The 27,336-nt window shown below is 54.4% G+C and overlaps 3 protein-coding genes across 16 annotated transcripts; 2 read left to right on the top strand and 1 right to left on the bottom strand.

Moving 5' to 3' along the window:
* Positions 1-877: 877 nt before the first annotated feature.
* LOC112313584 (tigger transposable element-derived protein 1) lies at positions 878-23,747 on the bottom strand. 9 transcript variants are annotated; one of them, XM_071219875.1, is made up of 4 exons: positions 23,286-23,747; positions 8,018-8,082; positions 7,610-7,904; positions 878-5,283 (listed from the first exon to the last, which is right to left on the bottom strand). In XM_071219875.1, exon 4 carries the CDS (start codon positions 4,900-4,902, stop codon positions 3,376-3,378), a length of 1,527 nt encoding a protein of 508 aa, XP_071075976.1. In that variant the 5' UTR covers positions 4,903-5,283; positions 7,610-7,904; positions 8,018-8,082; positions 23,286-23,747; the 3' UTR covers positions 878-3,375. The 9 variants fall into 9 exon arrangements, with proteins under 9 accessions (XP_071075976.1, XP_024425948.3, XP_071075978.1 ...); XM_024570180.3 differs by lacking the exons at positions 7,610-7,904; positions 8,018-8,082; positions 23,286-23,747 and adding an exon at positions 7,102-7,378; XM_071219877.1 differs by lacking the exons at positions 7,610-7,904; positions 8,018-8,082; positions 23,286-23,747 and adding an exon at positions 7,192-7,378.
* On the top strand, positions 7,431-19,433 carry MZF1 (myeloid zinc finger 1). 6 transcript variants are annotated; one of them, XM_045203573.3, is made up of 7 exons: positions 7,431-7,539; positions 8,269-8,361; positions 10,714-11,145; positions 11,450-11,648; positions 12,329-12,399; positions 12,501-12,618; positions 17,443-19,433. In XM_045203573.3, the coding sequence occupies exons 3-7, from the start codon at positions 10,750-10,752 to the stop codon at positions 18,867-18,869; spliced, it is 2,211 nt and encodes a 736-aa protein (XP_045059508.1). In that variant the 5' UTR covers positions 7,431-7,539; positions 8,269-8,361; positions 10,714-10,749; the 3' UTR covers positions 18,870-19,433. The 6 variants fall into 6 exon arrangements, with proteins under 6 accessions (XP_045059508.1, XP_045059505.1, XP_045059504.1 ...); XM_045203570.2 differs by lacking the exon at positions 7,431-7,539 and adding an exon at positions 7,822-8,167; XM_045203569.3 differs by lacking the exons at positions 7,431-7,539; positions 8,269-8,361 and adding an exon at positions 9,142-9,238.
* Positions 23,748-23,973: 226 nt separating the features above from the next.
* On the top strand, positions 23,974-27,160 carry UBE2M (ubiquitin conjugating enzyme E2 M). The gene is made up of 6 exons (XM_024570231.4): positions 23,974-24,617; positions 25,701-25,795; positions 25,927-25,965; positions 26,076-26,179; positions 26,485-26,548; positions 26,633-27,160. The coding sequence occupies exons 1-6, from the start codon at positions 24,509-24,511 to the stop codon at positions 26,771-26,773; spliced, it is 552 nt and encodes a 183-aa protein (XP_024425999.1). The 5' UTR covers positions 23,974-24,508; the 3' UTR covers positions 26,774-27,160.
* The last annotated feature ends 176 nt before the right edge of the window (positions 27,161-27,336 follow it).

Here is a 27,336-nt window from a genome sequence, read left to right as displayed (position 1 = left end):
AAGGTGAAGGAATGATGGTGGGACGGGTGGTACAGGTGGGAGGGGAGTAAAGTGGAGAAAAAAAATTGAGACTACTGTTATAGCATAATCAATAAAACATACTAAAAAATTTTAATCCTCACCTAAGGAAATGCTTATTGATTTTAAAGGGAAGGGAAGGAAGGGAGAGAAGGGGAGAGAAACATTGATGTGAGACAGGAACATCAGTATGAGAGAGAACATCAAAAGGTTGCTTCTCGTACATGTCTCCGTCAGTGACCGAACCTGCACCCTAGGCATGTGCCCTTGTGGGGAACCGTTCCAGGCATGGGAAATATGGCTCAGCCCCCACTCGGAAAAGCCAGTGGGGAGCGAGGTTGGCAGGCAGGACCCATGTCCATGGATAGGTTCTCCAGTGGGAAATCAGGCCTGCATTGTACCTAGACTGCTATGAGACTTGCTCTTGCTAAAACTCCCTCACCCTGAATTGAGGCAGCAAACGTTTACTGAGTACCTTCATCTTCCTAAAGTCTGTGCTAAACCACCCAAGTATGGAGTGTGAGCAACTTCCCCCTTGAGCTGTAACATCCTTCTCTTTGAATTAGCAGTGTCCTGTCCTTTGTCCTCCTTAAAAGGTAATCACCTGTGGTGAACCTGTGCATAGTAAATGAGGATTGCCCTGGATGTAATGTGCCCAGAAAAACCATAAAAGCCTAACCAGGCAGGGGTCAGGGGCCCTCTCTTTAACTTGGAGAGCAGCCACGCAGCCCCTTTTTCTCCACAGGATTTCTGTAGTCCGTGTGTATGTGTGTATGTGTATATTGCTACCACAACGGATCCTGCTGGCCGGGATCCACGTCATGCCCTGACTAGAGAGCGATCTATAACCTTTCGGTTTATGGGATTGTTATGAGAGAAACTCTGTTCTTCTTGCCAATGCAGTAAAGAATTACAGATCAGCAAGTCTATTAGCATGCAAGCCGGGTTTATTAGTGATATGTTCTCATGGAAGAGAATGGGCCTTGCCAAGGTGGTGGTGAAAGGCGTAGATTCAGGGCAGGGCAAAGTGAGGGCAGCAACAGGCAAGGCCAAGGGTGGCAACAGCACCAGGTCCTTTGTCTTGAGGAGTTACATAGTTGGCAAGACGGGGGTGAAGAAGTTACATATTGATTGATGGGTAAAGGTGGTGCCAGCTTCCCCTGGATGACACGTGACTACCCAAACTTACGTATGTGTGGGGGTCTGTTAGCCCGAATCCTTATCTCACTCCAGACCCAATTTGTTCATGTTGTTGTAAAACAGATACGTGAAAAGAAGCAGTTAATTAAAGTTGGAGCAGTTACCCAAAATTATTTATGGTCTCTTTCTGTAAACATTAGGGACTCCCTAGTAAAACAGATGGTGACCAGAGGTAGGCAGTTAACCAAAATTGTTTTGTGGGCTGCTTCTTTGGGCACTGTGGACCCCCCTCCCACTGACCAACCAGGCCTGGGGATGAATACAGTTTCAAGGCTTTCTTTCCCAGATAATGGAAACAATACAGAGAATTTCAAGGGCTCCCCCACTCTCCTGTGCTATCATGGTGCTTCTTGAGATGTTCCAAACACGTGGCAATATTATCAGATCAGGCTCAGGACTGCTGAGTCAGTGGGTGACACACGTCTCCCTACTACTCCCTGCCTTGGTGTACTTTCTATCCTACCTCACAGGACAACGCTCCAACCAACTGAGCCACACTGGCCAGGGCTCAGCAACATTTTTTAAAGTAAAACAAGCTAAATTTCAGTTCACCTACTAAAATAAGGAAGAATTAAAGGTGTGTTGTATTATGAAGCTACAGTAAGTAAAACAATGGAGTGATGCCCTGTGAATAGACAAACTGACAGAAAAGAATAGAAGGTCCAAAACAGATGCAGATCCATATGGAAATTGTGTTTTAATTTTTTATTGATTTATTTTTTTATTTGGAACATCTATCATTTGCTTCTCACATGTCCCCAGTTGGGGACCTGGCCCACAACCCAGGCATGTGCTCTGACTGGGAATGGAACAGGCGACCTTTTGGTTTGCAGGCAGACACCCATGCCACTAAGCCACATCAGCCAGAGCCATTGGTTCAGTCTTGCATATGCCTTGACTGGGGATCGAACCTCCAACCTTGTTTTCCATATATATTAAAAAAAAAAAAGCCCGTAGATATACAAAAAAACTTAACATGAGCCCTGGCTGGTGTGGCTCAGTGGACTGAGCAGGGGCGAGCGAACCAAAAGTTCACCGGTTGGATTCCCAGTCAGAGCACATGCCTGGGTTGTGGGCCAGATTCTCAGTTTGGGGCAAGTGAGAGGCAACGGATGAATGTATCTCTTACACACATCAATGTTTGTCTCCCTCTCTTTCTCCCTCCCTTCCCCTCTCTCTAGAAATAAATAACATATCTTAAAAAAAAAAAAAAACAAACATGAACAGCAAAAGTGGATTCAACATTTAGAGATGATCCACTATACCCAAGCAACTGCGGTAACTTTTCCTTCTGATCTGCATCAAAATGTTATTCCAAATGTGAACACCAGATGGCAGAAAGAGACATACTTGGGAACATTTTTTACGTGATCATATTGTATTGTAAAACAAGTTTCAACAAACTTCAAAAAATTGAAATTATACAAAGCATATTGTTGGCACTAATTGCAGTTAAACTAGAAATCAGTAACAAAAGGTTATTTAAAATCCTTATTTTTTAAAGTGATGAAATGCACATCTAAATAACATTGGATTCAACATTCCTGTGATTCACTACACCCACTATTTTCCTGCAGTTATTCCAAAATTTAACACGAGATGGCAGCAGAGAAGCACATTGGTACTATGCAGCAAGTTTCAACAAACTTCAAAGGACTGAAATTATATAAAGTAACGTTTCTTGTTCTAGTTGCATCTATTCTAGAAATCAGTAACAAAAGATAACTGAAAAGTCCCTATACTTAGAAAGTATGAAATGTACTTCTGCCCTGGTGGCTGGTGTGGCTCAGTGGATTGAATGCCCGCCTGTGAACCAAAGGGTCACCGGTTTAATTCTCACTCAGGGCACATGCCTGGGTTGTGGGCCAGGTCCCCAACAGCGGGTCTGAGAGAAGCAACCACACATTGATGTTCCTCTCCCTCTTTCTCTCCTTCCCTTCCCCTTTCTAAAAATAAATAAAAAATATATTTTTACAAAAATTAAAAAACCCACAGGGCATAAGATACGAGAACCATGGGGGAGAAGTGGCAGTGTCTGCCCTCCAGAAACAAAACGTCATTCAACAGTGCTCATCTGAGGTCAGGCCCAAACCCCAAATCATGCAGGCCAGCTGCAGAGGTCTGTCCTTCAGGGCCTGTGGGCCTGTCCTTAGCTACTCATCCATCCTCTGTAGGCCCGACCTGAGGTGAGCACAGACTTCCTGCCAACTCCCTTGTGGCCACCACCTCAGGGCCTGCTGAGGATGCAGCTGCCCGAGCCTGTCGCCTCCTTTTCCGGTGCAGTTCCCAGAGGCAGGCAAGGGCACAGTGGACACTCCGGGACACTTTCAGGCTGCGCTCCCGGTTGGGATCGTTCTCCGTGAGGACCCGCAAACCAGCAGTGAAGTGGGACAGGGCCTGGGCCAGGTGCTGAGGGCTCAGTGCGCCCACAATGGCTTCCTCAGTCCCCACACCCACCACAGCTTCAGAGAAATCCAGTTCTGGTCTTTTGGAGGCCAGGCATTTCCTTGCCTCCCAGGGCAGCCCAGAACTGTTGGCATCTCCATCCTCTGCAACCTGGGGGGTTCCACAAGGTGGGGGTTCCACATGGGCCTGCAGCAGGCTGACAACATCGGCCTCCGCTATGTCCACAAGGCCCACGTGGCTGGCCAGTGCCACAATGCTGCGGCGGAGCTGGGGCACGGTGTCGGGCTCCAAAGTGCCGGCAGGCACACACTCAGGCCAGAGCTTCCTCCAGGCACTGTTCATAGTGGTGGGCTGCAGATCTGCCCAGGCCTGGGCAATGTTGTCTACTGCAGTCATGACAGTATAGCTGCACCAGAACTCCCGCATGGAAGGCCGGTCTCCACCAGCCTTCTTCTGGACCAACTGGCTAAGTGCACGGTGCAGATAATGGGCCTTGAAGGCAGCAATGATGCCCTGGTTCATGGGCTGGATCAGGGTCGATGTGTTCTTGGGTAGGAACTCAACACGCACGTGGGCCGAGAGACTACCCAGATAGGCAGGATGGCAGGGTGCGCTGTCCAGGAGCAGCAGGGCACGGTGCGGGAGGCCGTGGCTGGTGCAGTAGCTCTCCACAGCAGGGCAGAAGCAGCCAGTAAACCAGTCCTGGAAGATGCTGGGCGTCAGCCAGCCATTGCGGTTGGAGCGCCAGACCACAGGCAGGCTGGCCTTGGAGCAGCCCTTGAGGGCACGTGGGTTCTCCGAGGGGTACACCAGCAGGGGCTTCAGCTTGAAGTCACCAGCTGCGTTGGCACCCAGCAGCAGGGTCAGGTGGTCCTTAGGGGCCTTGGGCCCAGACCTGGCTGCACCCTCCAGAGCCAGCAGCATGCGCTCAGGCAGCCTCTTCCAGAAAAGGCCTGTCTCGTCGACATTGAAGACTTGGCGTGGTGAGTAGCAACCCTCCTCCAGAATGTTATACAACACTGGGAGGTAGCAGGCTGCGGCATGGGCATCAGCCACAGCAGGCTCATCCGTCAGCAGTACATTATGGCGTGCCTTGAAACGTGCAAACCAGCCATTGCTGGCCCCAAAGGTCTCAGCCTGGGAACCATTCCCTTGCTCGTGCTGCAGCTGTGCAAAGAGGTGCCGCGCCTTGTCCTGGATGAGCAGTGTGCTGACAGGCAGGTTGCGCTGTTTCTGCTCCTCAATCCACAGGCTCAGCAGGCGTTCCATATGACCCATCACCACACCCCGGCAGTGGGTCAGCTGCTTGGCACTGATGGGCGTAGCTGCCTAAGAATTAGCTCGGATCTTGTCCTTGCTGACACGGATTGAGGCGACGGTGGAGGTGGCCAGCCCTAGAGCCCGGGCGATCTGTGTCAACTTTTCACCTTCTTCAAATCTCCGAAGCACTTCCAACTTTACATGCAAGGTGATGGACTTCCGGTCCCGCCTGGAACTGTGGCGAAGGCCAATCCCACCAAGGGGTGCCTTCCCCGACACCTGAAGGTGGGGGTTTGTCTTCATTCCACCTCCTCACACCATGCACCTTGATGACCTCTGTACCTCTTGCCCCTCCACAGTAGTTACCACTGTGCCCACGATGGATTCCTCTTAGCCTCTCTGTAAGAGGGGGATATATAAACATTAATATGTGAACACATGGGAGTCCCAACCACTGCCCAGCCTTCCCATGCTCTCACACAGAGCACTGAAGCCTGCTCAGAGGCATGCCCTTCCCTTCCCTTTCTACTGCTAAAAGCACCACACACTCACATCCAGGCATTCTTTGTTTCTAGAAGTCCATGGTGTCACTTAGTTTTAGCTCATGAGATCAAAACACAGCTGAGACTTCACTCTTCCCTCCCTGCCCCCACAAAATCTCCTAAGAGCATCTACAAAACCCCGACCCACCTCCCTGACACCTATGAACAGATGAGCTACCCAGCTCCACACCTCTCACTCAGAGACATCAGTTGTCAGAGTGGGAGGCTAAATAAGGATGAGCCCTGAAGACATCTGCAACCTAATCCCAGAAACCTAAGAGTAAATTAACCTTACATGGCAAAAGAGACTTTGTAGGTTGTGATTAAATTAATCCTGAATGGGGGAGATTATCCTGGGGTATCAGAATGGGCCCTAAATGTCATCACACGGGTCCTTGTAACAGTAGGTACATTGCACTCAGAAGGTGGCAGCTTGAACACAGAAGCCTAGAGCCTACAGAAGGAACCAGCCCTACCAACACCTTGATTTTGGCCCAGAGAGACCCACTTCAGATTTCTGACCTCCGAGACTCTAAGATGATAAATCTGTGTTGCTTTAAAGCACTAAATTTGTAGTGATATGCCACAGCAGTCATAGGAAACTCTCACAAAAGGGAACCTCCAGAACTCATGCTACCACTGGAGAGTACTTGGGATAGGGGAGGAAGGTGCTTCTCCACATAGTGGCCAGAGTGAGTCAGTAAGAATTCCGTCAGACCCAGCAACCCTCTGCTCAGAGGCCTTCCTGCCTCCCCTCCCTCCTTGAGAAAAAGCCACTACATTCCCACTTTCCTCAAGCCTCCTCCTCTTCTTTGCTAACTCCTGACTCAGGCCTTTGCTCCTGTGGTTCCTTTCACCCAGAATTGGGGCTCTTACCTCTTACATATACAACTTGGTCCCTCTCCTCCTGCAGATCTCTGCTGGAATGTAACCTGCACACCTAAGTTTCACGGTGCATCTGTCATACACTGCCTGAGGGCAAGAGCCCTGTCTGCAGAGCTCTCTGCTGTGTCCCCAAGCCCTGGAATAGTGCCTGATACTTTGCAGGCACCCTATAGTCGCTTGCTGAGTAAATTATCAAATGAAGTACAATGGTGGGACAGGCTTCTTGCTCTGTGCCTTTTACACTTTGAACTCTGTGAAAGTAGCACCTGACCAAAACAGTAAAGTTGTTTTTGAAGGAGTGCCACGTGAAAAGGAGGGACAAATGGCTAACGGGTCTCTGTTTTTGAAGTGGCTCTGGCATCTAGAACGAGTACCTTCAGGGCTGCAACTGCCTTGAAACACGGTAGCACAGCTCCCGGGGCCCTTGGGACAGGGAGGCAGGGCAAGGTGGGTGGGCATGCCCCGAATTCCAAGCCACTCACGCCCACGCTTTCCTCTCCACAACCATACCTTCGCTTACTCAATCACAATTTCAACTGAATTCACTCACTAATCTTTTTACTCCCTCGCTACTCAGACCCGCCGCCCGGGAGGGCTCGCCGACCTACGTCTCTCGATACTGCATTTCCCAGAAAGCCGCGGGGGCTGTCGAATACTCCAATTGGCCCAGTGGCGCGCGTCCTGGGCTGCGCGCGCAGCGGTCTCCCCTTCCCCTTCCCACCGGCCGGAGCCGTGAGGAAGGCCGCCCCCACCCCCGGAACCTGGCCTGCATGCGGCCGACCGCCATCACCTCAGGACAGCGACGCGGGCGGGCTGCTTCAGCTGGGCCGGGGGGAGGGGGGTGGTTGCGGCCCTTCCCCACGTCCCGCTTTCATAGCACCTTTCCCCGGAGGTGGCTGAGCCCGGCCTCCATCTTGTCGGCGGAAGCGGAAAGTTGCCGCGTGGGGCGCGCGTCGGCCGTCCCTGTGGGCGCTGGGGCTGCCGGGAAATGCAGTTCGGTGATGAGGCTGTTACGTGCGGAGTCCAAGCAGGGCAGCCCCGGGCTGTCGGCGCCTAATTTTTTTCTTGTTATCATCTTTCCCAACGCCTGCTTTCTGTCAGCCTTTCCATCATCCTCCCTACCTCTTTCCCTTCTGGCTCTGGCACACTGTTCTCTCTTTTTCCATGTCTGTCCCCCATCCTGGAAACGGGTTCCCTTCAGACTGTCAACATACAATTTTCAAAAAAGGTAAAAACAAGCTCGCCCTCCCTCTCAGGAGCACTCCCGCGCCTTTCCCTCCAACCCTCCACCCAGGCACCTTCTCTCTCCTAAGCTCCAAGGACTCTTCTTTTGCTTCTGTAACTTGTTTCCTGATCCTAAGAAGCCCAGATGGCTCGCTTCTACTACCTCTGTACCTTTCTGAATAACACTTTTTGATTTTTTTTTTTTTGATCAGTGGATTGAGCTCGGGCCGGCGAACCAAAAGGTCACAGGTTTGATTCCCAGTCCGGGCACAGGCCTGGGTTGCGGGCCAGGTCCCCAGTGGGTACAGGTGGGAGGTAACGACGCATTGATGTTTCTCTCCCTCTCTTTCTCTCTCCTTTCCTTTCTCTCTAAAAATAAATAAAGTATTTTAGAAAAATAGAAAGTGAGGTCATCCATTATAAAAGACTAGAAAATATTTTTTAAAAAAGAAAGGTAAAAACAAACTCTAACTTTGACTTACATCATGGAGGGAACTAGGAAGATGACAGGTGATTCCAGGAAGATGAGAGGGAAGGAACAATGGAGCTGAAAAACACAATAAAAACGCAAAGTCGGACTAGTGCCCTCGAGCGCAGGGTTCGGACAGAGGTGTTGTACAGTCCTGTGACAGGTAGCGTCCTAGCGTGTGACACAGCTCTAACCCTGGGGGTATTTTTAAATAAGGGACAGTGAGCATTTGCAACCTTTACAACTTAGCATCTAAATTCACAGGACCGGGGCCCTGATCAACGTATTTGAAAAGAGTTGCTTGGCTTAGGGAGTCGGGGCTCCTCGTCATCTTTTTGTCTCGCTGTCAAGTTTTGGGTAAGTTTTCCTAATAAGTCTCCCGCCAACTTTTTCTGGCTCTCTTCTTGCTGTCACCTTCTCTTAGTCTTTGAAAACTCCCAATCCACCTTACTGTATCTCTTGATTTTTGTCCCTTTGTTTCCTCATGCCTGTGTATTCCTGTGTCGTTGTCAGTCCCTTGAATCTCGATGTCTACATTTCTGGTCCCTGTGAATCTATTCTCCTCTCCCTCTTTCTCTCCTGTCACCTCCATCCCTTCCTGATCTCTGTCCCTGTTGCTGTCTCCCCCGGTGTCACTCCCTGACACGCCGGATTCTTATCACATTCTCTAGGTCCGAGAGAGTAGAGATCCCTCTCTGTTCTTTCCTTCCGTTCACATACTGGAGTCTCTCCTCGCCCCTGTATCAGTCACTCCCTTCTCCCCTCCACTCCGCACCTCTTTATCCCAGTCCCCGCCCCACGCTATCATCCCACTTCCCCGCGCTTTTCCCACGCCCGCCACGCCCCTGGGTTGCCTAGGAGACCAACGAGCGGGTCCCACCGGTTACAGCTTACCGCACATGTGCATGGGCCCGCCTACCGCTAGTCCAGGCGAATGAGGCACACGAGCGCATGGAGGGCTCGGCTGACTACACTTCCCAGAGAGCACCGGATCGAGCTACTCCTTTCTGCGATCCGGGCGGGGTGGAGGAGTTGCACCTCCCCCAATCTCCGCAGGCGGTTTCCATGGAGACCTGGGACTGAGGGCCGTGATTGGTGCAGAATCTTGCTAATCCCTGGAAAGTCCGTAGAGAATTGAGGGAGATGTTGGGAGGCGTGCGCAGTCGGGGAGGCAGCGCTGCTGTCCGTTGCCCCTGAGAAGCTTGCGCACGTCGACAGGAGCCTTGATACGTGGGTCAGAGGCGGGGAGCGCGGGAAGAGGCGGCCGGGGGTGTGACCTGACCGTTGGGAACAACGCTATCCCGGGGAACAGGGTGGAAACTGAGGCGAGGGTGGGGGAAGGACAAGGAGGCGCTGGGGCTGCTGCGTAGGGCATTCTGGGAGACATGGTCCGGCTGGGGAAGGGAAGTCGGCGAATTCGCCTGCTCAGGAGCGGGACAGCGGACCGCTGAGAGCGGAGGTTAGGGCGGGGGCTCTCATCGGGAAAGACTTGGACGGGAACCGGGATGGCGGCTGGGGACTCGTGGGTCGCGGCTGCCCTGCAGGTCCAGGAGTACAGGGAAGGGGCCTAGGCAATACTTGCAGGTGGGCCCAGCACTGTCGCCCGAGGCCGGCCATTGAGCGTTGCTAAGGCGACGCACTGGAAGCCCCGCCCCCGGTTGCTATGGCGGCACCAGGTCCTGCGATGCTCCCTAAAGCGGTAGTTGCGGGTCAAAACTTCTGGTAAATGTAGTTCGGGAACCTCCGCAGGGTTCGTCTGGCTTAGAGATAGTCCAGCTTTCTCCCAGGGTTTTCGTGTTGACCTAGGACCTTGAGGAGTGGAGAGTTGGCTCACGGAATTTGGCGTCCCTCGAAATGGAATCCACCCTCTTAATAAACTGATGTCTTCAAGAAGCACGAGTCTTCCAGCCTCAGGAGCAGCGAAGTCGGGCGCGGGGGGGGGGGGGGGGGTCGTCCTTATTAGCAGTTGAGGAAACTCAGGTTCACAGAGACCTGCCAAGGTTATGTGGCAAATAGACGAGACCAGAATCTCAGACCTTTATTGCAATCTTTGGGTCCAGTGGTCGCAGGACCTTTGCAGGCCTCTGGAAGCTCCCCCATCACCTTCTAGATCTACCTAAGTCAGGAACCTGAGGAGACGATAGAAGAGTGCATGGTGTAATAAGCAGGGCTCAGAGGATGGGGCCGAGTTGAGAAAGGATGCCACCTGAGTGTTGAACCCCACAGGTGAATTTGGACAAGTGGAGGGAGACTGCCCTGTGGAACCAAGATGGCAGGCGAATGGTCTGAGAGTGGATGGTGCAATAATGGGCTGGCATGGGGATGGGTAGTGGTGCTGATGCACAGGTGGAGGGGGGGTGTCATTCACCTGTTAGGGGGAGAGCTACAGGCCCGGGATAAGGTAGTACACATTGAAGGGCAGGATTTAGGGGAAGGAAGAATGATTTCAAGGCATAGGAAGTCTTTGCTTGGAGCTGGGGGCTACCAGAACCTTTGCAGGCCCAGCTAGAGAGACCAGGGACAGGTAGCTCATCCAGGACTAACCAGCCCCACAGGTCGCTGGGATGTGATCACCTCTCTGTGCCTCAGTGTCCTCACCTGCCTTCTGCCTAGGCAGGTCTGAGGATGGGACAGCACAGCACACAGTAGGCACTCAATAAGCACTTGCTCCACTGTCACTGCAGCAGCTTTATCCCATTCGTCCCCCAGGGGCAGACACTAGCCTCAGCCCAGGCTGTCTTTCTGATGAGGCCTGCAGCACTGGGCTCCCCAGGGCATGAAGCCCCAGAAGACAAGAGACCCATCATGGTGAAGCTGGAGGACTCCGAAGAAGAGGAGGAGACAACCCCATGGGATCCTGGCCCAGAGGCTGCACGCCAGTGTTTCTGGCACTTCCGCTATGAGGAGGTAGCAGGGCCCCGAGAGGCCTTGGCCCTGCTCCGGAAGCTATGCCGCCAGTGGCTGCAGCCCGAGGTGCACTCCAAGGAGCAGATGCTAGAACTACTGGTGCTGGAACAGTTCCTGGGTGTGCTGCCCGCTGAGATCCAGGCCCGAGTGCGGGAACAGCAGCCAGGCAACCCTGAGGAGGCTGTGGCCCTTGTTGAGGAGCTGCGTCAAAAGCCAGGAGGACCCCGGAGATGGGTGAGGCAGTTGCAGAGATCAGGGTTAACCTGGGGGATGCCATGCTCAGCTAGACACTTGTCTCTTGTGGTTTGGAGTGGTCACCTACAGCAGACCCTATGCAAGGGTCAAGGACACGGGGAGGGATGCAGGGTGGGTGTCAGCACAGAGTAGCAACCGCAGGTGGTTCCTTCACTCCCTGCTCATTTCCCGGGGGTTGGGGGGTCCCTGGAGGACCCAGTCTGTCAGGACCTCTGGAGTCCTGTGATGGGGTCCAGCCCAACTGCCTGCCTGGGCCCCTGATGGAGAGGGAACACCTCCTCAGGTCACAGTCCAGGTGCAGGGACAAGAGGTGCTATCAGAGAAGATGGAGCTCTCCGACTTCCAGCCACTCCCTCAAACTGAGCCTAGGATTACAGACCCTGGGCCTGATACAACCCCTGGAGCCACACAGAGGTCGCCACTGAGCCTTCAGGTGAAAGAGGAGCCGGAGGTTACAGAGGACCCAGGAGAGGACAGGCAAGGTAGGCAGGGCCCAAGGCCTGACTGGATAGAGCATGGGAGCTTGGCCTGAGCAGCCTGAAGCACACTGGGCCAGTCACTTGGTGAATGGAACTATTGCCATGCATGGGGGCCTCACATCCCAGCCAGCCAGTGGCTGTCACAGCCCCCTCGAATGCCAAGCCTGAGTGTCACAGCTGTGTTTCCATGTGTAGGAAGGATGTGGGGTTCATTCCCCAAGGAGATCTTTTGGGGACATCATCTAGTCACTGGGGAACAAACAGTAGGCTGGGGTATGGGTGGGTATGGCTGAGGGAGGACCCCAAAGTACTGGGGGCCTGCCCCTCCCTTGTACACCTATCAGGCAGGCACTACAGCTGACCACCCACCCACCTACCACTCTTGTGTGGACCCTCATGCAATGCCCCTCTCTTGCCCTCACTGTCTGTCTGCCCAGGTTTTCTGCAGGCATGCAGGGCACAGACCTGAGCCACTTCCTCCTGCTGCAGCTCCTCCGTGGCCTTCCAGGGGCCCTACTTTGCTCTACCCCCGAGTTGGGCCCTTAGAGCTACCCTGCCACGCCCAGCCCCAAGCCAGCACCCAGCCCTCACCCCACCTAGATCCCAGCACCTGGCCCATCACTGAGGAGGGCAGAGGGGTGGGAACAACCTTGGGCTGTCTCACCCCCACCCTTCCTCTCCAGAATTTCTGGATTCTGGGCCTCTAGCCAGCCCCCAGCAAGCCAATTCCACCCTCCTGCTCGAGGAGGCCCAGGTAAGTCCCACACAAGCCAAGAGCCTCTGTGGGTGGGGGTCTGGTAGGTCCCTCCCCGAGCCTAGCAGGGCACATACGAGCAGTGACCACTGTGGTTTCAGGGCTGTGGGATGGTGCTGGACCAGTCCTCTCTCCACAGCAAGACTGGGCCCAGGGGGCCCCCATGGACAGAACTCCCTGGGGCCCTATGGCAAGAACCTGGGAGCATCTTCTCCCCAGGTAAGATGCGCATGGTGGGGATGGGCCCTCTGTGCAAACAGGAACACACCTGCCCATCCCACTCCAAGCCCTGCTCCCCCATCCCCTATAGCATCAACCTTCAGCATCTCCTGCCCTCAAAAGCCAAACTTGCCACTGACCCCATGCCCTTCCAGCTGTTACTCCTCACCAGTGAAACTTCCCAAGACTGGAGTCTGTGTTCCCTAAACCCATGCCTCCCATCCTGGTGCCCCCAGACTCTGGTTGTCAGCATAGGAAGGGTTGACAGTGACAAGGAGAACAGGTTAGTAGACAGTGGGCAGGTAGGAGGGGCCATGACAGTGGGGATCAGGCAGGACAGTGGGATTCTCACCAATCACTCAGGTGTTCCGCTCCCCGCACCCCCCCACCCCCGGGCCACTCAGTCCTAGCTTGGACATCATCCAGACTCCTGATCTCCTGGGGTATGGGTGAGCACCTTCCTCCCTGTGCCCTGGACCCATCCTTTTTGATTCACTCCTTTGCGGTAGCAGACATTTCTGAGCCACATTTGTCTGACACTTCACATTAGACTTAAGTCTGGCCAGAGAAAGAATTCTTTTTATTAACTTAGTTACAGACCTTTTTTATCATATTATTAGTGACCCTTTCCCATTTGAAAAGCACATTTCAGTGGTGGGAAATGGCTGGAATGGTTTCTTTGATTTCCTTCTCCATTGTTTTTTTTACAGATTGTTTTTAGAGAGGGGGGCAGAGAAACATCAACATATGGTTATCTATTGGGCACCCCCACTGGGGACCTGGCCCACAACCCAGGCATGTGCCCTGACTGGGAATCAAACCAGAGACCCGTTGGCTCACAGGCTGGTACTCAGTGCACTGAGCCACACCGGCCAGGGCTCCCTTGTTTTATTGTGTTCCGGAATGCCTGTTCTTTGGCTGTTGGCCTCTGGGACAGGTCCTCTAATGTTGTCTCTTCACTCCAATCTTCCATCCCTTTGTGTTCTGCTGTCCAGAAAAGTTCTTCAGTTATGTCTTTCCGGCCTTGTGTTGAGATGTTCATGTCTGCTAACAGTTTTAATTTCCAAGAGTGTTTCATTCCTTGAATGTTCACTTTTATAGTCACCTCCTGTTGTTCTTACAGTTGTTTTTCTCTAAGAATAGCAATAATTTGTTTTTTAAGTTTTCTTCTCCCACTGTGGTCTCTGTTCCCTCCAAGTTGTCTGCTTCTGTGTAAGACGAGGGACCACCAATCTGATGGCTCTTAGCGAGTGGATGACGGGGTGGGAAGGACAGGGGGAATCAATCCCAAGGAGATCCACATATTAGGGAATATGAGCAGGTGTGGGGAGTGTCACCAGGTGCCCCAGGATCTGTAGAGCACTCTGGCTGGGCCATTTGGAGAGCAACTTGATCTGATCCTCTTCAGGTCTTACCTGAGTCCTCTCCTGGGAAACAGGCTGGTGTCTCAGCTCCAGTATGGTTTCAATTTATCCCTCAACTTCCTCAGTAGCATCTCCCACCTCAACCCAGCCTTTTTGCCCAAATGGGAGAGGAGGCCCAGCATCTGAGCCGCAGTAGTGCCCACTGTTTGCTCAGCATTCTGTGCGGAGCCCAGGGCTGTTCTGTGCTGTTTCTGCTGATAAAACAGCCTCCTCTACCTGCACGGCACCCCTACCCCTGCAAGGCCAGAGGTACCTGGTATCTCCAACTCCTGAATTTTCTGAGCCTTCCTTAGGGTAAAACATGTTGATACTCTTTTGTTTTGCTTCCCCACTGATTTAGTATTCACCTTCTCCAGTCTGCTACACAGTCACCGACTCATCTGCTTTCCAGAGTAGACACTATTGAGTCTGTTTCCTATTCTCTTCATCTTTGAGGATCTTATGCCAAAAAAATACACAAAACGTTGTCGTTTTTCTCATTTCAAGATGGAACAGTTTTAAATAGATGCTATTGTTTCCCAAAAGTTGCAGTCTGCTCTGTTGTCAGTAAGGATCCTCATTCATTCTTTCTCCATGTCTTTGTTTCATGGATGCTGGTCCCTCCTTTGAGGATTTGGAAGTAATTTAGTTTCCTTCCCAGACTGGTTAGCCCAGTTTCATCAGCTGTGAGTTCTCCCATTGATTGAACTGTTGACAGACTGCCCCTCTGAATTCTGTGAGCCTGTTGCATCGTCCTAGGTGAGGGGCTGCCACAGGGTCCATCAAAACCCTGAGGTGGCCCTGGCTGGTGTAGCTCAGTAGATTAAGTGTGGGCCTGCGAACCAAAGGGTCACCAGCTGGATTCCCAGTCAGGGCACATGCCTGGGATGCAGGACAGGTCCCCCAGTAGGGGATGCATGAGAAGCAACCACACATTGATGTTTCTCTCCCTCTCTTCCTCCCTCCCTTCCCTTCTCTCTAAAAATAAATAAATAAAATATTTAAAAACAAAAAAAAAACCTGAAATGAAGGTTCATCTGGTCCTCAAGGAAGATACCTCTGGAGCCCATCCAAAAGCAAACAGGTCATTCCCATCCAGGTCTGTGGGTGGACTGGGCTGTCACAGCCCTTGTCCTCAACCCCCAGCTTCAGTCCCTGGGCTTTAGAGCTCACTGTACCAGGCTCGGGATCCCTGAACCTCCCCAGCTGACCTGTCCAACTTTGGAGTTGCCCGAGGTATTTTTAGGTTACGTTCTCCATGTCAGACCTAAAAGCAAGATCTGGCATATGCCCCTTCTGCTGTTTACGTTTCAGCTGCCAGCCAGGCCCAGCTTGTGCTGCGTGGATGACCACTCCCTCCAGCTTGAGACTTCTCTCAGTTCACAACCCGTCTCTATGCAGCCACACTGGCAGCATACCTTGAGTTCCCTGGTGGATCCCTCCTTTGCAGCCCCATTCTCTCCTCAGGCTGCACATGTTATAGACAACTACAGCTCCCATACAGAAACACAGGTCCCCCAGCCACCTGTCTTCCCATCAGGTCTCCTGTCTGCTCCCCTGACTCAATTGCGTATTTCCTGTGCAGCCAGGTGTTTTCTGTTTGTTTGTTTCAAGATTTTTGTTTCTTAGAGAGAGGAAGGAGACAGGAAGAGAGACATTAGTGTGTAGCTGCCTCTCATGTGTCCCTCCACTAGGGACCTAGCCTGCAATCCAGGCATGTGCCCTGATTAGGAATTGAACCAGCGATGCTTTTGTTTGCAGGCTGGCATTCAATCTACTGAGCCACACCAGCCAGTGCCCTGTGTAGCCAGTGTTTTCATCATGCGAATATTTTGAATAACTAATGCTCCCACCTGTTAGAAAATTCAAAAGGCACAAGGGAATACAATGAATGCTCCTCCCTGGCTGTCACACGGTCCTGCTCCTAGCAGCCAGCATTATAGTTTCTGTGTGTCCTTCCAGAAGTCTTGTGGATACAAGAACATCATGCAAATGCATACTCATTTCTCTTCCTTACAACACCCTACTCTATTCTTGACACTTTCTGTGCAGCAAGTGCCCTGTTTTGGGGTTGCTTTTCAGTGATGAGCTCAGACACCTCATACGTAGGTAAAGTCACACAGGGGAACACAATTGTGGGCAGGTACCTAGAATTGCTGGGTCAAAGTGTGGGAAATTTGCCATTCTGATGTATCCTGCCACAGTGGCTTCCCACTTATGTTCACCAGCAATGTCACACATATACCTGGGTCCCTGCAGTGAGGGTGGAGAAAAGGTAGGTGAGTACAGCTCTTAATTACAGTGTTCTTATTGGGAAGGGACTACGCATATTTTATAGGATTTAAGCGTTAGCGATATATCCTTTTCTGTCCACATCCTCTGCCATGTCGGTCAGGTTGTTAGTCTTTCCTTGTTGGTCTACTAGAATTGTTTGTTGTTGTTGTTGTTTTAAGATTTATTTTTTAGAGTGGGGGAGGGAGAAAGAGGGAGAGAAACATCAGTGTGTGGTTGCCTCTAATGCACCCCCTACTGGGGACCTAGCCCTCAACCCAGGCATATGCTCTGACTGGGAGTTGAACCAGCAATTCTTTGGTTCACAGGCTGGAATTCTTATAAGGTTAATTAGCACCTGGCTTCTGGAGAGTTTCTCAGTTTGTCTTTTTTTTACTCTTAAGTTGTTTTTGATGTGCACAAGTTATTTCTGATGATACAATTTATCTGCCTTTGGATAACTTACGGGTGTTTCTGCCACCACTGAAGCCCTTGATACAGTCTCCTTGATTTGACTTCTGGGCTTCCTATTCTCCTGCCTTGCTTCTCAGTGGCCTTTGCTTGTACTCTCTCCATCACCCAGCATCTACTCCTGAGCTCAGGTTGTGGCTAGAGGCCACTCCTTTTCTCTGCAGACACCCCCCCGCCCCACTCCATTTGATCTCATGCAGGCCCCAGGGCCCCACACGCTGTGCATATGCAATAGCACCCAAGTTTCTATTTCCATGAAGACGGGGCCCCTGACCCTTGCATTCCACACCTACGTGTACGCACTGTCCCTCAGATGCCCCATGGGCACTGAGCAAGGCACATCAGACCTGCCCACTTCATGCATTTGTGGAAACCATCCTCATCCACCTGGCAGTGCAAGGACCACCTCCGCAGACAGCCCTTCTAGAAAGGCAATGTTTTGCAAACTGAAGTCAGACCTAGAAAGCCTGTACCAAGCTTCTCAGTCTTCCTCCCCATGCAATGTTCTGTCCCCTTGTCACCTCCTGGGGATGCCTGCACAGATAGAGTCCCTGCTCCTCTGTCTGCCTCCTTGGTCAGTGTCAGGAGCCTCCAGTTCACACTGTTGACCCAGGGCTAGAACGCTCCGGGCACAGAGTGGGTTCTGTCACAAAGGAGTGGACCCCTTTGTGCAATGCAGGGTTTGCGCTCCAGATGGACAATGTCTCTGCTGGCCCAGGCACTGTGAACCCCCACCTCCACTGGGACCACGGAGTGGCTGGCCTCACTGGCCAACTCCAGTCACTCTCACGAGAAGGTGGCTTCTCACATGCACTCGTGCTCCCCAGCGACCCAGGAGGTGAGCAGGACGCCACGGACGAGGATCCCCGCCAGGGTGTGGGACGGATAATGACCACTGTCCGCTGGCCAGCCCCCAGGGGTGGGAGCCGAGGCCGTCCCAGCACAGGCGCCAGGGCAGTACAAGGTGGCCGTTGTGACGTATGTGGGAAGGTGTTCAGCCAACGCAGCAACCTGCTGCGGCACCAGAAGATACACACGGGAGAGCGGCCATTTGTGTGCAGCGAGTGTGGCCGTGGCTTCAGCCGCAGCTCGCACCTGCTGCGCCATCAGCTCACACACACGGAGGAGCGCCCATTTGTCTGCGGTGACTGTGGCCAGGGATTTGTGCGCAGCGCACGCCTGGAGGAGCACCGGCGTGTGCACACGGGCGAGCAGCCCTTCCATTGCACCGACTGTGGCCAAAGCTTCCGACAGCGCTCCAACCTGCTGCAGCACCGACGCATCCATGGTGATCCTCCAGGTCCCTGCACTGGGCCCCCCACGCCTCCCAGTGCACCGGAGCCCCCAGGCCCCTTTCCGTGCAGCGAGTGCTGCGAGAGCTTTGCGCGGCGCACAGTGCTGCTGGAACACCAGGCTGTGCACACGGGCGACAAATCCTTCAGCTGCGTGGAGTGCGGTGAGCGCTTTGGCCGCCGCTCAGTGCTGCTGCAGCACCGGCGAGTGCACAGCGGTGAGCGGCCCTTTGCCTGTACCGAATGTGGCCAGAGCTTCCGGCAGCGCTCCAACCTCACACAGCACCGACGCATCCACACTGGCGAGCGGCCCTTCACCTGCACCGAGTGCGGTAAGGCCTTCCGCCAGCGGCCCACGCTCACACAGCACCTGCGCATGCACACCGGCGAGAAGCCTTTCTCCTGCCCTGAGTGCGGCCAGCGCTTCAGCCAGCGTCTCAAGCTCACACGCCACCAACGGACGCACACTGGCGAGAAGCCCTACCACTGTGGTGAGTGCGGCCTGGGCTTCACGCAGGTTTCGCGGCTCACGGAGCACCAGCGCATCCACACGGGCGAGCGCCCCTTCGCGTGCCCCGAGTGCGGCCAGTGCTTCCGACAGCATGCCAACCTCACACAGCACCGGCGCATCCACACGGGAGAGCGGCCCTACGCCTGCCCGGAGTGCGGCAAGGCCTTCCGCCAGCGGCCCACGCTCACGCAGCACCTGCGTACCCACCGGCATGAAAAGCCCTTCTCTTGCCAGGACTGTGGCCGGCGCTTCCACCAGAGCACCAAGCTCATCCAGCATCAGCGCGTCCACAGTGCAGAGTAGCTAGTGCCCACTGACACTCTGTGTCCACCTCCAGCTCTGTGTGGAGGGGGACACAGAGGGGGACAGAACACCTACCTCACAGGGTTGTTGTGAGGCCTGCCATCATATAGGTATAAGCAGGCTGGCCCAGGGCCTGATCCCCCTGCCCAGTAGGTGCTCAATAAACAGGAAGAGGAACCTGGCTCTGGATCTCCACACACTCAGTGCCACTCTTCCCGCACAGATCCCTCTCTAACAATCCCACATATCTGCCACTTCCACCGCAGCCTCGTGGTTCCTGAGAGCCATGGCCCCCTGCAGAAGTGGCTCCGAGCAGTAACTGCCCATGGCTGTGGGGTTCCCCCACTTACTATTATTCCAGTACTGTTGGTTCAGGATGCCTTCAACACACACACCCATGGGTCAAGCCAACTGGCAGGGAAGGACCTGGACTGGCCCAGTTCTCCCCAGCCAGCCAAGATCACTGGATGCAATAAAAGTAGCGAACTGGTGCCCAGCAGACCAGATGTGGCCTGGGATGTGCTTGTAAAACTAAACCTGGGGAGACATTCCTCAGGTGTAAAAGCTGGAAGGTTTTATCTGGAAATACATTCTTTTAGGACTTCCCCATTCCCACATTTACCACCAGCAGGTACTGAGAGTGGGGTCCCTCTTGATGGGATTCCAACCAGTCTGGGAACGGAGGTCAGGGGGAGTTCCAGTGCGTCTGGCAGTTCCTTAGCCCCCTAGTGATCATTCCCATACCATAGGCTGCATTATCCTCCTACCCTGAACCCATGCATAATCCCCAAGGGCTCCCCCACACTGGGAGATCCCCATCAGGACTGTTTTCAGTGGTAAGTCACAGGAAATACATCCTGCCCATGTGGGTTCAGCATCCTGAAGCTTTGAGGGGTGGCCCTTTTCCCATACCAGTGCCTCTTTTGCCCTAGCTATCTTCCCCTTCCGTCCCATTGCCCAGGCCCTTGGCACAGACCCCCACCCTGGGTGCCAGAAACAGGATGAACAACAGTGCCAAAGAAGGAATCTTCATGCATTAGGAGGCTTGGGACCTAATTCCACTACAGGCTAGTGTCAGCCTTTGGCCTTGCGGTTCCAAGAACAGCATTTTGAGGCCTGTGTATCCAGGCTTCTTCCAGACATGCAGGTAGACTTTCCCCTACTGCTCTGAGTCACCCTGATCCCCCACAACAGGGGTCCCCAATCCCCAGGGCCACATATTGGTACCAATCCATGGCCTGTTAGGAATGGGGCTGCTCCTGAGCTCCACACCTCCTGTCTCCTCTCTGCCCCCCATGGAAAAATTGTCTTCCAAGAAACCAGTCCCTGGTGCCAAAAAGGTTGGGGACCACTGCCCCACGAGACTGGTGCCCCAGCATAAGGAAAAGAAGACAAGCCAGCCTGGGCCAGAGGCTTGTGACTACCACTTTAGAAAAGGCATCCTCCCTGCCCACCTCCTACCGTCCCTCCATTACTACTCCTCACTCCTCAGCCAGGACCAGGTCCTCTCTGGCATCCTGTACGTTTGCCAAAATTAGCAGCTCCCCAGGCAGCTGCACTCAGGACACTCCTGAGTGGCAGTCAGGGAGGGGAGCTTCCTCGGACTTATGACAAAACTCACTGTTCTCTTACCACAAAGGGGACTCAGAGACCCTGGTCTGGGATCTGCTTAGTTAGGACAGAAGGTAGTCTATGGGCCCCTAGGCAGAAGCTGGGAGAGTCGGGTCAGGGAAGGTACTGGAACTCAGGTAGCCAATGGTCTCGGATTGAAGGAACATTGCTAGAACTTTAGAAATCCTGTAACATGGGTTTTATAAGCCTGTGTGACTTTTGTAATCAGCAACAAACAAGAAAGCTCTTATGTTTTGATCATCTTAGTGTAGTGAACACTTACAGGAAAATCTGTGCAGGTACAACTGCATAAACACATGAAAGTCCACACAGAAAATTTCAACATGAAAGGCCAGGGCCCCAAACCTGAAGCCTTGAGAAGTGTATAGATCCACCTGCCAAATCAGCCTCCTGAGGAAAAACATGAAGAATGATGTAAGAGCCACCCATGAAGACCATTTCTGCAAAAACAGATAAAAGACCACCATTTCTGCAACTGGCCAGGGGTACCTTTAAAAGCTGGCCAAGTGGCTGGGGGCTAGGACCCCAGTGGCTGGGTTAAGAACCCAAATGCTGCCCTGGTGGGTGTGGCTCAGTGAATCAAGTGCCAGCCTGTGAAACAAAGGGTGGTTGGTTTGATTCCCGGGCAGGGCCCATGCCTGGGTTGCAGGCTGGGTCCCCAGTGAGGGGGTGCAGAAGAGGCAGCCACACATTGATGTTTCTCTTCCTCTCCTTCTTCCTCCCTGCCCCTCTCTAAAAATAAATAAATAAATCTTTAAAAACAACAACAACAACAACAAAAGAACCAAAGTCCTGCCCTGACCAGTGTGGCTCAGTTGGTTGGGCATTGTCCCACAAAGCAAAATGTCAGCAGTTCAATTGCAAGTCAGTGCACATGTCTGGGTTGTGCATTTGGCCCCAGGTTGGGACCTGTACAAGAAGCAACCAATCAATGTTTCTAATGTCAATGTTTCTCTCCCTCTCCTTCTCCCTCCCTTTCCCTCTCCCTAAAAATAAGTAAATAAAGTCTTTAAGAGAGAGAGAGAACCGTACTATCAGCAAGGCAGAGGGCTTGGATAGAATGACCACTTGGCATCACTTGGCCAGAGCCAAAGATGAACCCAGGAGAAGCCCAAGGCATTGGTCATCTCATGAAAGCTGCAACAGTGCCCACCAAGCCTGTCCCTGGATCGTCTGTACCTGGGCCCATAGTTCCTTAAGCCCAGCCTCCCCATGCCACATCCATCCAGTTATTCTAACCCCAACCACAGTCTCCTGAATCTATCCACTTCTCTCCCCAACACTACTCTGATCCCAGCTGCCAATCTCCAGTGTGGAGGTCCACAGCACTCAGCCTCCCTTCACCACTTACTCCTACCCTGCTGTTTCAAAATGGACAGTACTATCCCCAGTGTCAGCTCCCAGGGGCTACACCAACACCCCCAGATGCACTTCCACCCTCACTCCTCCTTCCAAGTCTCTGACCCTAGCTTCCCTCAGGGCCTTTGCATATGCCAAGCCCTGTGCTGCCTCTAGGGAAGTTGCGGGTCCAGGGGCTACAGGCACCCTGAACACACAAAACACCTGTGCCCTTTTGCCACTTGGATAAGAGTGAAGAAAGACACAGCCACACCATTTCCAACCCAGTCTCCTGCTTCAGTTTGGCCATCCCCTCTCTGGTCCAGTCCCCATGGACTTCCCAGCATTTTTTGCACAGTTGAGTCTAAGCTACAATGTTACAGACCACACAAGTCCAGTGTCACCTCTCCAGAGAACCTACATGGACCCGCTGCAGATGGGCTTTGGTCACAGGCCTGAGGGTGGACACATGCACCGAGCTGGCCAAAAGGAACCACCCCTGAATCTTTGGTCACCAACCCTTATGTGAAGACAGCTTTAATAAAAATAACCAGCAAGAGCAGAGCGGCTGACAAGAACAGAGTAGATTAAAGGACACATGGACCAAATCAAGGGGGAGGGTGGAGGTGGGGAAGGGAGGGGGGTTCGGCTGGGGTGGGGTGGAGGGATGGGGAGAAAAGGCACACAACTGTAATTGAATAACAATAAAAAAATAAAAATTAAAAAAAAAAAGAACAGAGTAGAAGAGTTAGAGGAAGAAAGAGCTGAGTCTGGAGGGGCCTTCTGATAACCAGGACCAATCACGTCTGAAGCTTGAGAACACTGGGATGGTTGCAAGCACGTCGGCCCCAAACCTGAGCTGCCTGAGGCCTCTGAGCCCCCATTCTCACCCCAGCACATCTCCAGTACTCAGTTCGCACCGGACTCAAGCAAAGATGCTGGGAATGTGAGACTGGGACAACCAGGGTTCTGCAGGGTGCACGTGGGTTGGCGCCAATGAGAAAGAAGGGCGGGAAAGGGAAGCAGTTACAAGAAAACAGGTGGTATCAGTCCACTGAGCCAAAGGACACCAAGGCTCGCACTCACAGGGCAGAGCCTACGTGGAGGCTGGAACCGGAATTCGATGAGGTGGAGGCGATTCACTGGGTTGCGGACTGGGGCAGGGGTGAAGCCCGAGTCCGGACCAAGAAAGCGCTGGGGACAAGAGAGCATCAGGGCGGCTCCGCGGAGGTAAGAACCACGGGCCTGGAACTGCCGAGCGGACCCAAGCACGACCCCAACAGGACCATCGAAACCGCGTCTCCCACAACGCTCCGGGCGGTCACGGCAGGTCTTCCCAGTGCCCGGAGGGGACGTGCCGCAGGAAACACCCTCGCAAGCGGAAGGCCTGAGCTGCAGAGTGCCCGCCGCCCGCAACCGCCAGACCCCTAGGCCCAAGATTCTCACCCGCCAGACGGTTTCCGCGGTGACAGCCGAAAATCGCAGAACCGTCCGACGCCGCTTCCGCCCGCCTTCCAGGGCACGCTGAGCTGTGATTGGAGGGAGGCTGGGCCCACCCACGACGTTTTGCGCGCTGCGGCTGGAATTCAGGCTACACGCGGAAAGCGGCCTCACCCCTCCAAGTCCTTCCCTCACTGCAGAACTCCCCATAGTTCATGACCACTCTGACACAACACATTTTGTTAGTTTACCCCAACTAAAATCTCAAGCGGGTTGTTGGGGTTTCCGATGGGTCACCCCGTACCCTCAGCACAACGCCCCTGGCCTCGTCCCCGGCTCTGGCCCGCCATAACACAACGCCTCTGTGACCTCTGGGACATGGGCCTCATTTGAGCAACCCCCGCCGCGGTCTGCAGTAGGGCAAGTGAGAATCGCCGTACCGCTACCGAAACGAACCGCATCCGCCCTACTTAAAGATGGCGACGGAAACGCCCCCTGCCTGGGCCCTGTGAGCGTTCCCGGAAGTGAGCGAGATACGACCGCACGAGCGGAAATACTCGAGCTCAGCCGAAAATACCCGAACTCTAAACCCCAAAGCTGAGCAACGCTGGGCGGGGACAGCGAGGACGGCGGCAGCAGTGGCTGCTGCTGCGGCTGCGGCTGCGCAGGCGCACAGAGCAGGCCGGGCGGGAAGAGCCGAAGCGAACTGGCGGCGGAAATTTCCGAAGTAGTGGGGAGCCCGAGGCCGTTGCGGATCTCCGTGCCGAAGCCGCTGCTGCCGCAAAAGCCGAGCCTACGCCAGTACACGGCCGCCGCCGTCTCCCTCTACCTCGAGCCGCATCCACTTCGCGGAGGGAACGAGAGAACGGGCAAGCGGCGCGACGTAGGGAGCCCCTGTCCGCAGCCGCAGCTGGGCCTGAGAGACCAAAGCGGGCGAGGGGGCGGAGAGAGCGGCTGGGCGGGGGCGGGGCCGAGCGGGCCGGAAACAGCCGAGTCGGCCCGAGCACTGTCGAACAAGGCCGAGGCGCCGGGCCAGGCCAGAGCCGGACTACGGGAGCCGACGCGGGCCGCGCGGTGGGCGCGGAGCGGCGCGGCAGGCCGGAGGGGCCGCGGCAGCAGCGGAGGAGGCCGCGTCGGCGGGTCCTAGTGGCGGAGGCGGCGCGGGCGGCGGCGGGGGGCCGGGTGGCCGGGGTCCCGGGCCCCGCAACGGCGGCGGCGGCGGCAGCAGGATGATCAAGCTGTTCTCGCTGAAGCAGCAGAAGAAGGAGGAGGAGTCGGCGGGCGGCACCAAGGGCAGCAGCAAGAAGGCGTCGGCGGCGCAGCTGCGGATCCAGAAGGGTAGGTGGTCAGGGGGTGGGGGTGGGGGTCGGAAGTCAGGGCCTGGGATGGAGTAAAGAGGGAGTTAGGAGTTGGGTAACGCTCTCGCCTAAGGTCAGCGGTGACTGAAATTGGGGGGCCGTGGATGTGGAGAGTCAAGAGGTCAGGGCCTGGACTTTGGAGTGATGGGGGGATCAGAGGTGGGGTAATGCAGTCAACGGAGGGTAAGAGATTGGGGGCACAGGATGGGGCATTTAGGATATTCAGAAAGTCAGGTATTGATGGCTAGGGACTGAGTCTGGGGGTCAGACGAGAACGTGGATGGCAGAAAGAGGACATGGGGATACTAGAGGCTGGGTGCTGGGGGTAAAAGTGGGAGACGATTTTGTGATTATGCTGGGGTCACTGGGAATCTGAGACTCAGATGGGGTGGAGTAGGTTCTGGGGACTGGGATTCATGGGATGAGAGTTTGGGTGACAGGTGGTGGAGGAAGGGATGATGAGTGACAGGAGAGTCGAGAGTGGTATAGGTCGGGGGGGCTGGGAACTCACTGGTCTGGGGGTTAAATATGAACCTGGATTTGGGTGACAGGTAGAGAGGAGAGCAGAGGGATGGTGGAGACCTGGGATTGGTGAGGGGATGATTTGGGGTATAAGCGGCAGGGTCCTTGAGTTTCAGCGGACAGGTGGGGATTAGCAGAGTCCACGAGATAGTGGAAGTCGTGGCTGAGGATCCTGGGATTTGGGGTAGTCGAGGCTCTTGGGGACCACTTGGGAGTCGGGACTGTTAGGAGCTGAGTTGGGGGACCTAGCTATTGGGTACAGGGATTTGGGCTGTGGGTTCAGAGGAGTTGTAGTTTATGCCGGAGCAGATGCTAGGGTATGTTTGCATGTTTGGGATGTGCTGTGGATCCAAAAGATCCTGCTTGGAGACTGGGGAACAGAAAGTAGGGACAGGGTTGGGGATGTGGGGCACAGCCCAGGACAGAGCCCCGGAGTCCTGGAGGAGGCCATAGGGGCTCTGTTGGCACCTATCCTGCTCTGACCACCCTCCTCTCTCCTCCCCCTTCCCTCTCTTTGTGCTCCTCTGCTGTGCAAACCCAGATATAAACGAGCTGAACCTGCCCAAGACGTGTGACATCAGCTTCTCAGACCCAGACGACCTCCTCAACTTCAAGCTGGTTATCTGTCCTGATGAGGTGAGGGCACACTTAACCAGACTACCAGGCACTGGGTAGGCTGTGGCCCCATCTTGAGTAGGGAGACCTGGTTTACCTGCCAGGCCCTGCAGGATGGGGGCCTGAGGCCTTTCTCTTCTCTCCCCTCACAGGGCTTCTACAAGAGTGGGAAGTTTGTGTTCAGTTTTAAGGTGAGTCCCAGGTGGGCAGGGGTGGCTCCCTGAGCCGAGGAGGTAACAGCTGAGGCTCCACCCAGGCACTGCTGGGACACTATCCACCTCCCCTCTTTTCCTGGAGCCAGGTGGGCCAGGGTTACCCGCATGACCCCCCCAAGGTGAAGTGTGAGACGATGGTCTATCACCCCAACATTGACCTCGAGGGCAACGTCTGCCTCAACATTCTCAGGTGAAGGCACAGGCCCTCCACTACTCTCCCCAGCCCTGCCTGCCAGGCCCCCTCATGGCCGTGCACTGAACCCGTTTCCATCCTTTCCCTCCCCCTGTGGTATGCGTTCCTGTCTCTCTTCATTTCCAAGTTTTCTTCCTCGTGGCATGACCTTGACTTTCCTCCTGGCTTGTGCCGCTCTGCGCCCTCCCCCTAGCCTCACATCCACACTGTCCTGTGCCCTCGACCTGACGTGTCCAGTCCCTGCAGGGTCTGTGACAGCCTCCTACCCACTAGTCCCTGAACCTGGTGCTCTCTGCCCACAGAGAGGACTGGAAGCCAGTCCTTACGATAAACTCCATAATTTATGGCCTGCAGTATCTCTTCTTGGTGAGTAGGGTGTGTGGGTAGGGCTTGGAGAAGTTGGTCTCCCTACTCCTTGGACCTGTTGACCCTCACCCGCACTGGCTGCAGGAGCCCAACCCTGAAGATCCACTGAACAAGGAGGCCGCTGAGGTCCTGCAGAACAACCGGCGGCTGTTTGAGCAGAACGTGCAGCGCTCCATGCGGGGTGGCTACATCGGCTCCACCTACTTCGAGCGCTGCCTGAAATAGGGTTGGCGCACACCCACCCCTGCCAGGGCCACCAGCCCCGGCGTCCCCTGCAAATATTTATTAGGGGCCACAGGTGGTGGGCATGGGGCGGCAGGTGGGGGAATCCCATGCCCCAGCCTTGCCTCCCCTTCCTGCCACCTGCTCCTAGTTATTTTTTTTTTTAACCACCATGTGATTAAGGTCGGCGCTGCCTCCCCACCCCCCAAACCCGACCGGCTCAGCGATGGGAAATGAATTGGCTTCTCTAGCCCCCCGCTGGGTGTGGTCCAGCCCCCGCCACTCTGGGCTCCGGTGGGTGGCCAATGGGACTGGGTGGCTGGGGCCCTGCCACCCCAACCCTTCACCACTGGAGGTCCCACCAGGCTATTAAAGGGGAATGTTACTGCATGGCCTCCGCCTCTTCCTTCTGTGGGGTTGGAAGGGGCTGCTGATATCCATGGCAGGTATATCAATCACCTTGGGGAAAAGTTTGCACAATCACTGCCACCAGTTTTTGCCATGGGTGAGTGGGCCAGTGGAGGAGAACCTTGTCTGGTGCTACCAGGTGCCTGAGGTCCATAAAC

This window comes from Desmodus rotundus, chromosome 12 (assembly GCF_022682495.2).
Source record: "Desmodus rotundus isolate HL8 chromosome 12, HLdesRot8A.1, whole genome shotgun sequence".
NCBI classification, from domain to species: domain Eukaryota; kingdom Metazoa; phylum Chordata; class Mammalia; order Chiroptera; family Phyllostomidae; genus Desmodus; species Desmodus rotundus.
Note: the sequence above shows the minus strand (reverse complement) of the source record. Positions and strands in the feature narration are given on the sequence as shown.

Bases quoted from the DNA above. Each gene is read 5' to 3' on its own strand.
- UBE2M (XM_024570231.4), top strand. From the start codon at position 24,509: ATGATCAAGCTGTTCTCGCTGAAGCAGCAGAAGAAGGAGGAGGAGTCG. The intron at 24,618-25,700 runs GTAGGTGGTCAG...GTGCAAACCCAG, and splicing joins GCAGCTGCGGATCCAGAAGG to ATATAAACGAGCTGAACCTG. The intron at 25,966-26,075 runs GTGAGTCCCAGG...TCCTGGAGCCAG, and splicing joins AGTTTGTGTTCAGTTTTAAG to GTGGGCCAGGGTTACCCGCA.
- MZF1 (XM_045203573.3), top strand. From the start codon at position 10,750: ATGAGGCCTGCAGCACTGGGCTCCCCAGGGCATGAAGCCCCAGAAGAC. The intron at 11,146-11,449 runs GTGAGGCAGTTG...ACACCTCCTCAG, and splicing joins CAGGAGGACCCCGGAGATGG to GTCACAGTCCAGGTGCAGGG. The intron at 12,619-17,442 runs GTAAGATGCGCA...TGTGCAATGCAG, and splicing joins TGGGAGCATCTTCTCCCCAG to GGTTTGCGCTCCAGATGGAC.
- LOC112313584 (XM_071219875.1), bottom strand. From the start codon at position 4,902: ATGGGTCATATGGAACGCCTGCTGAGCCTGTGGATTGAGGAGCAGAAA.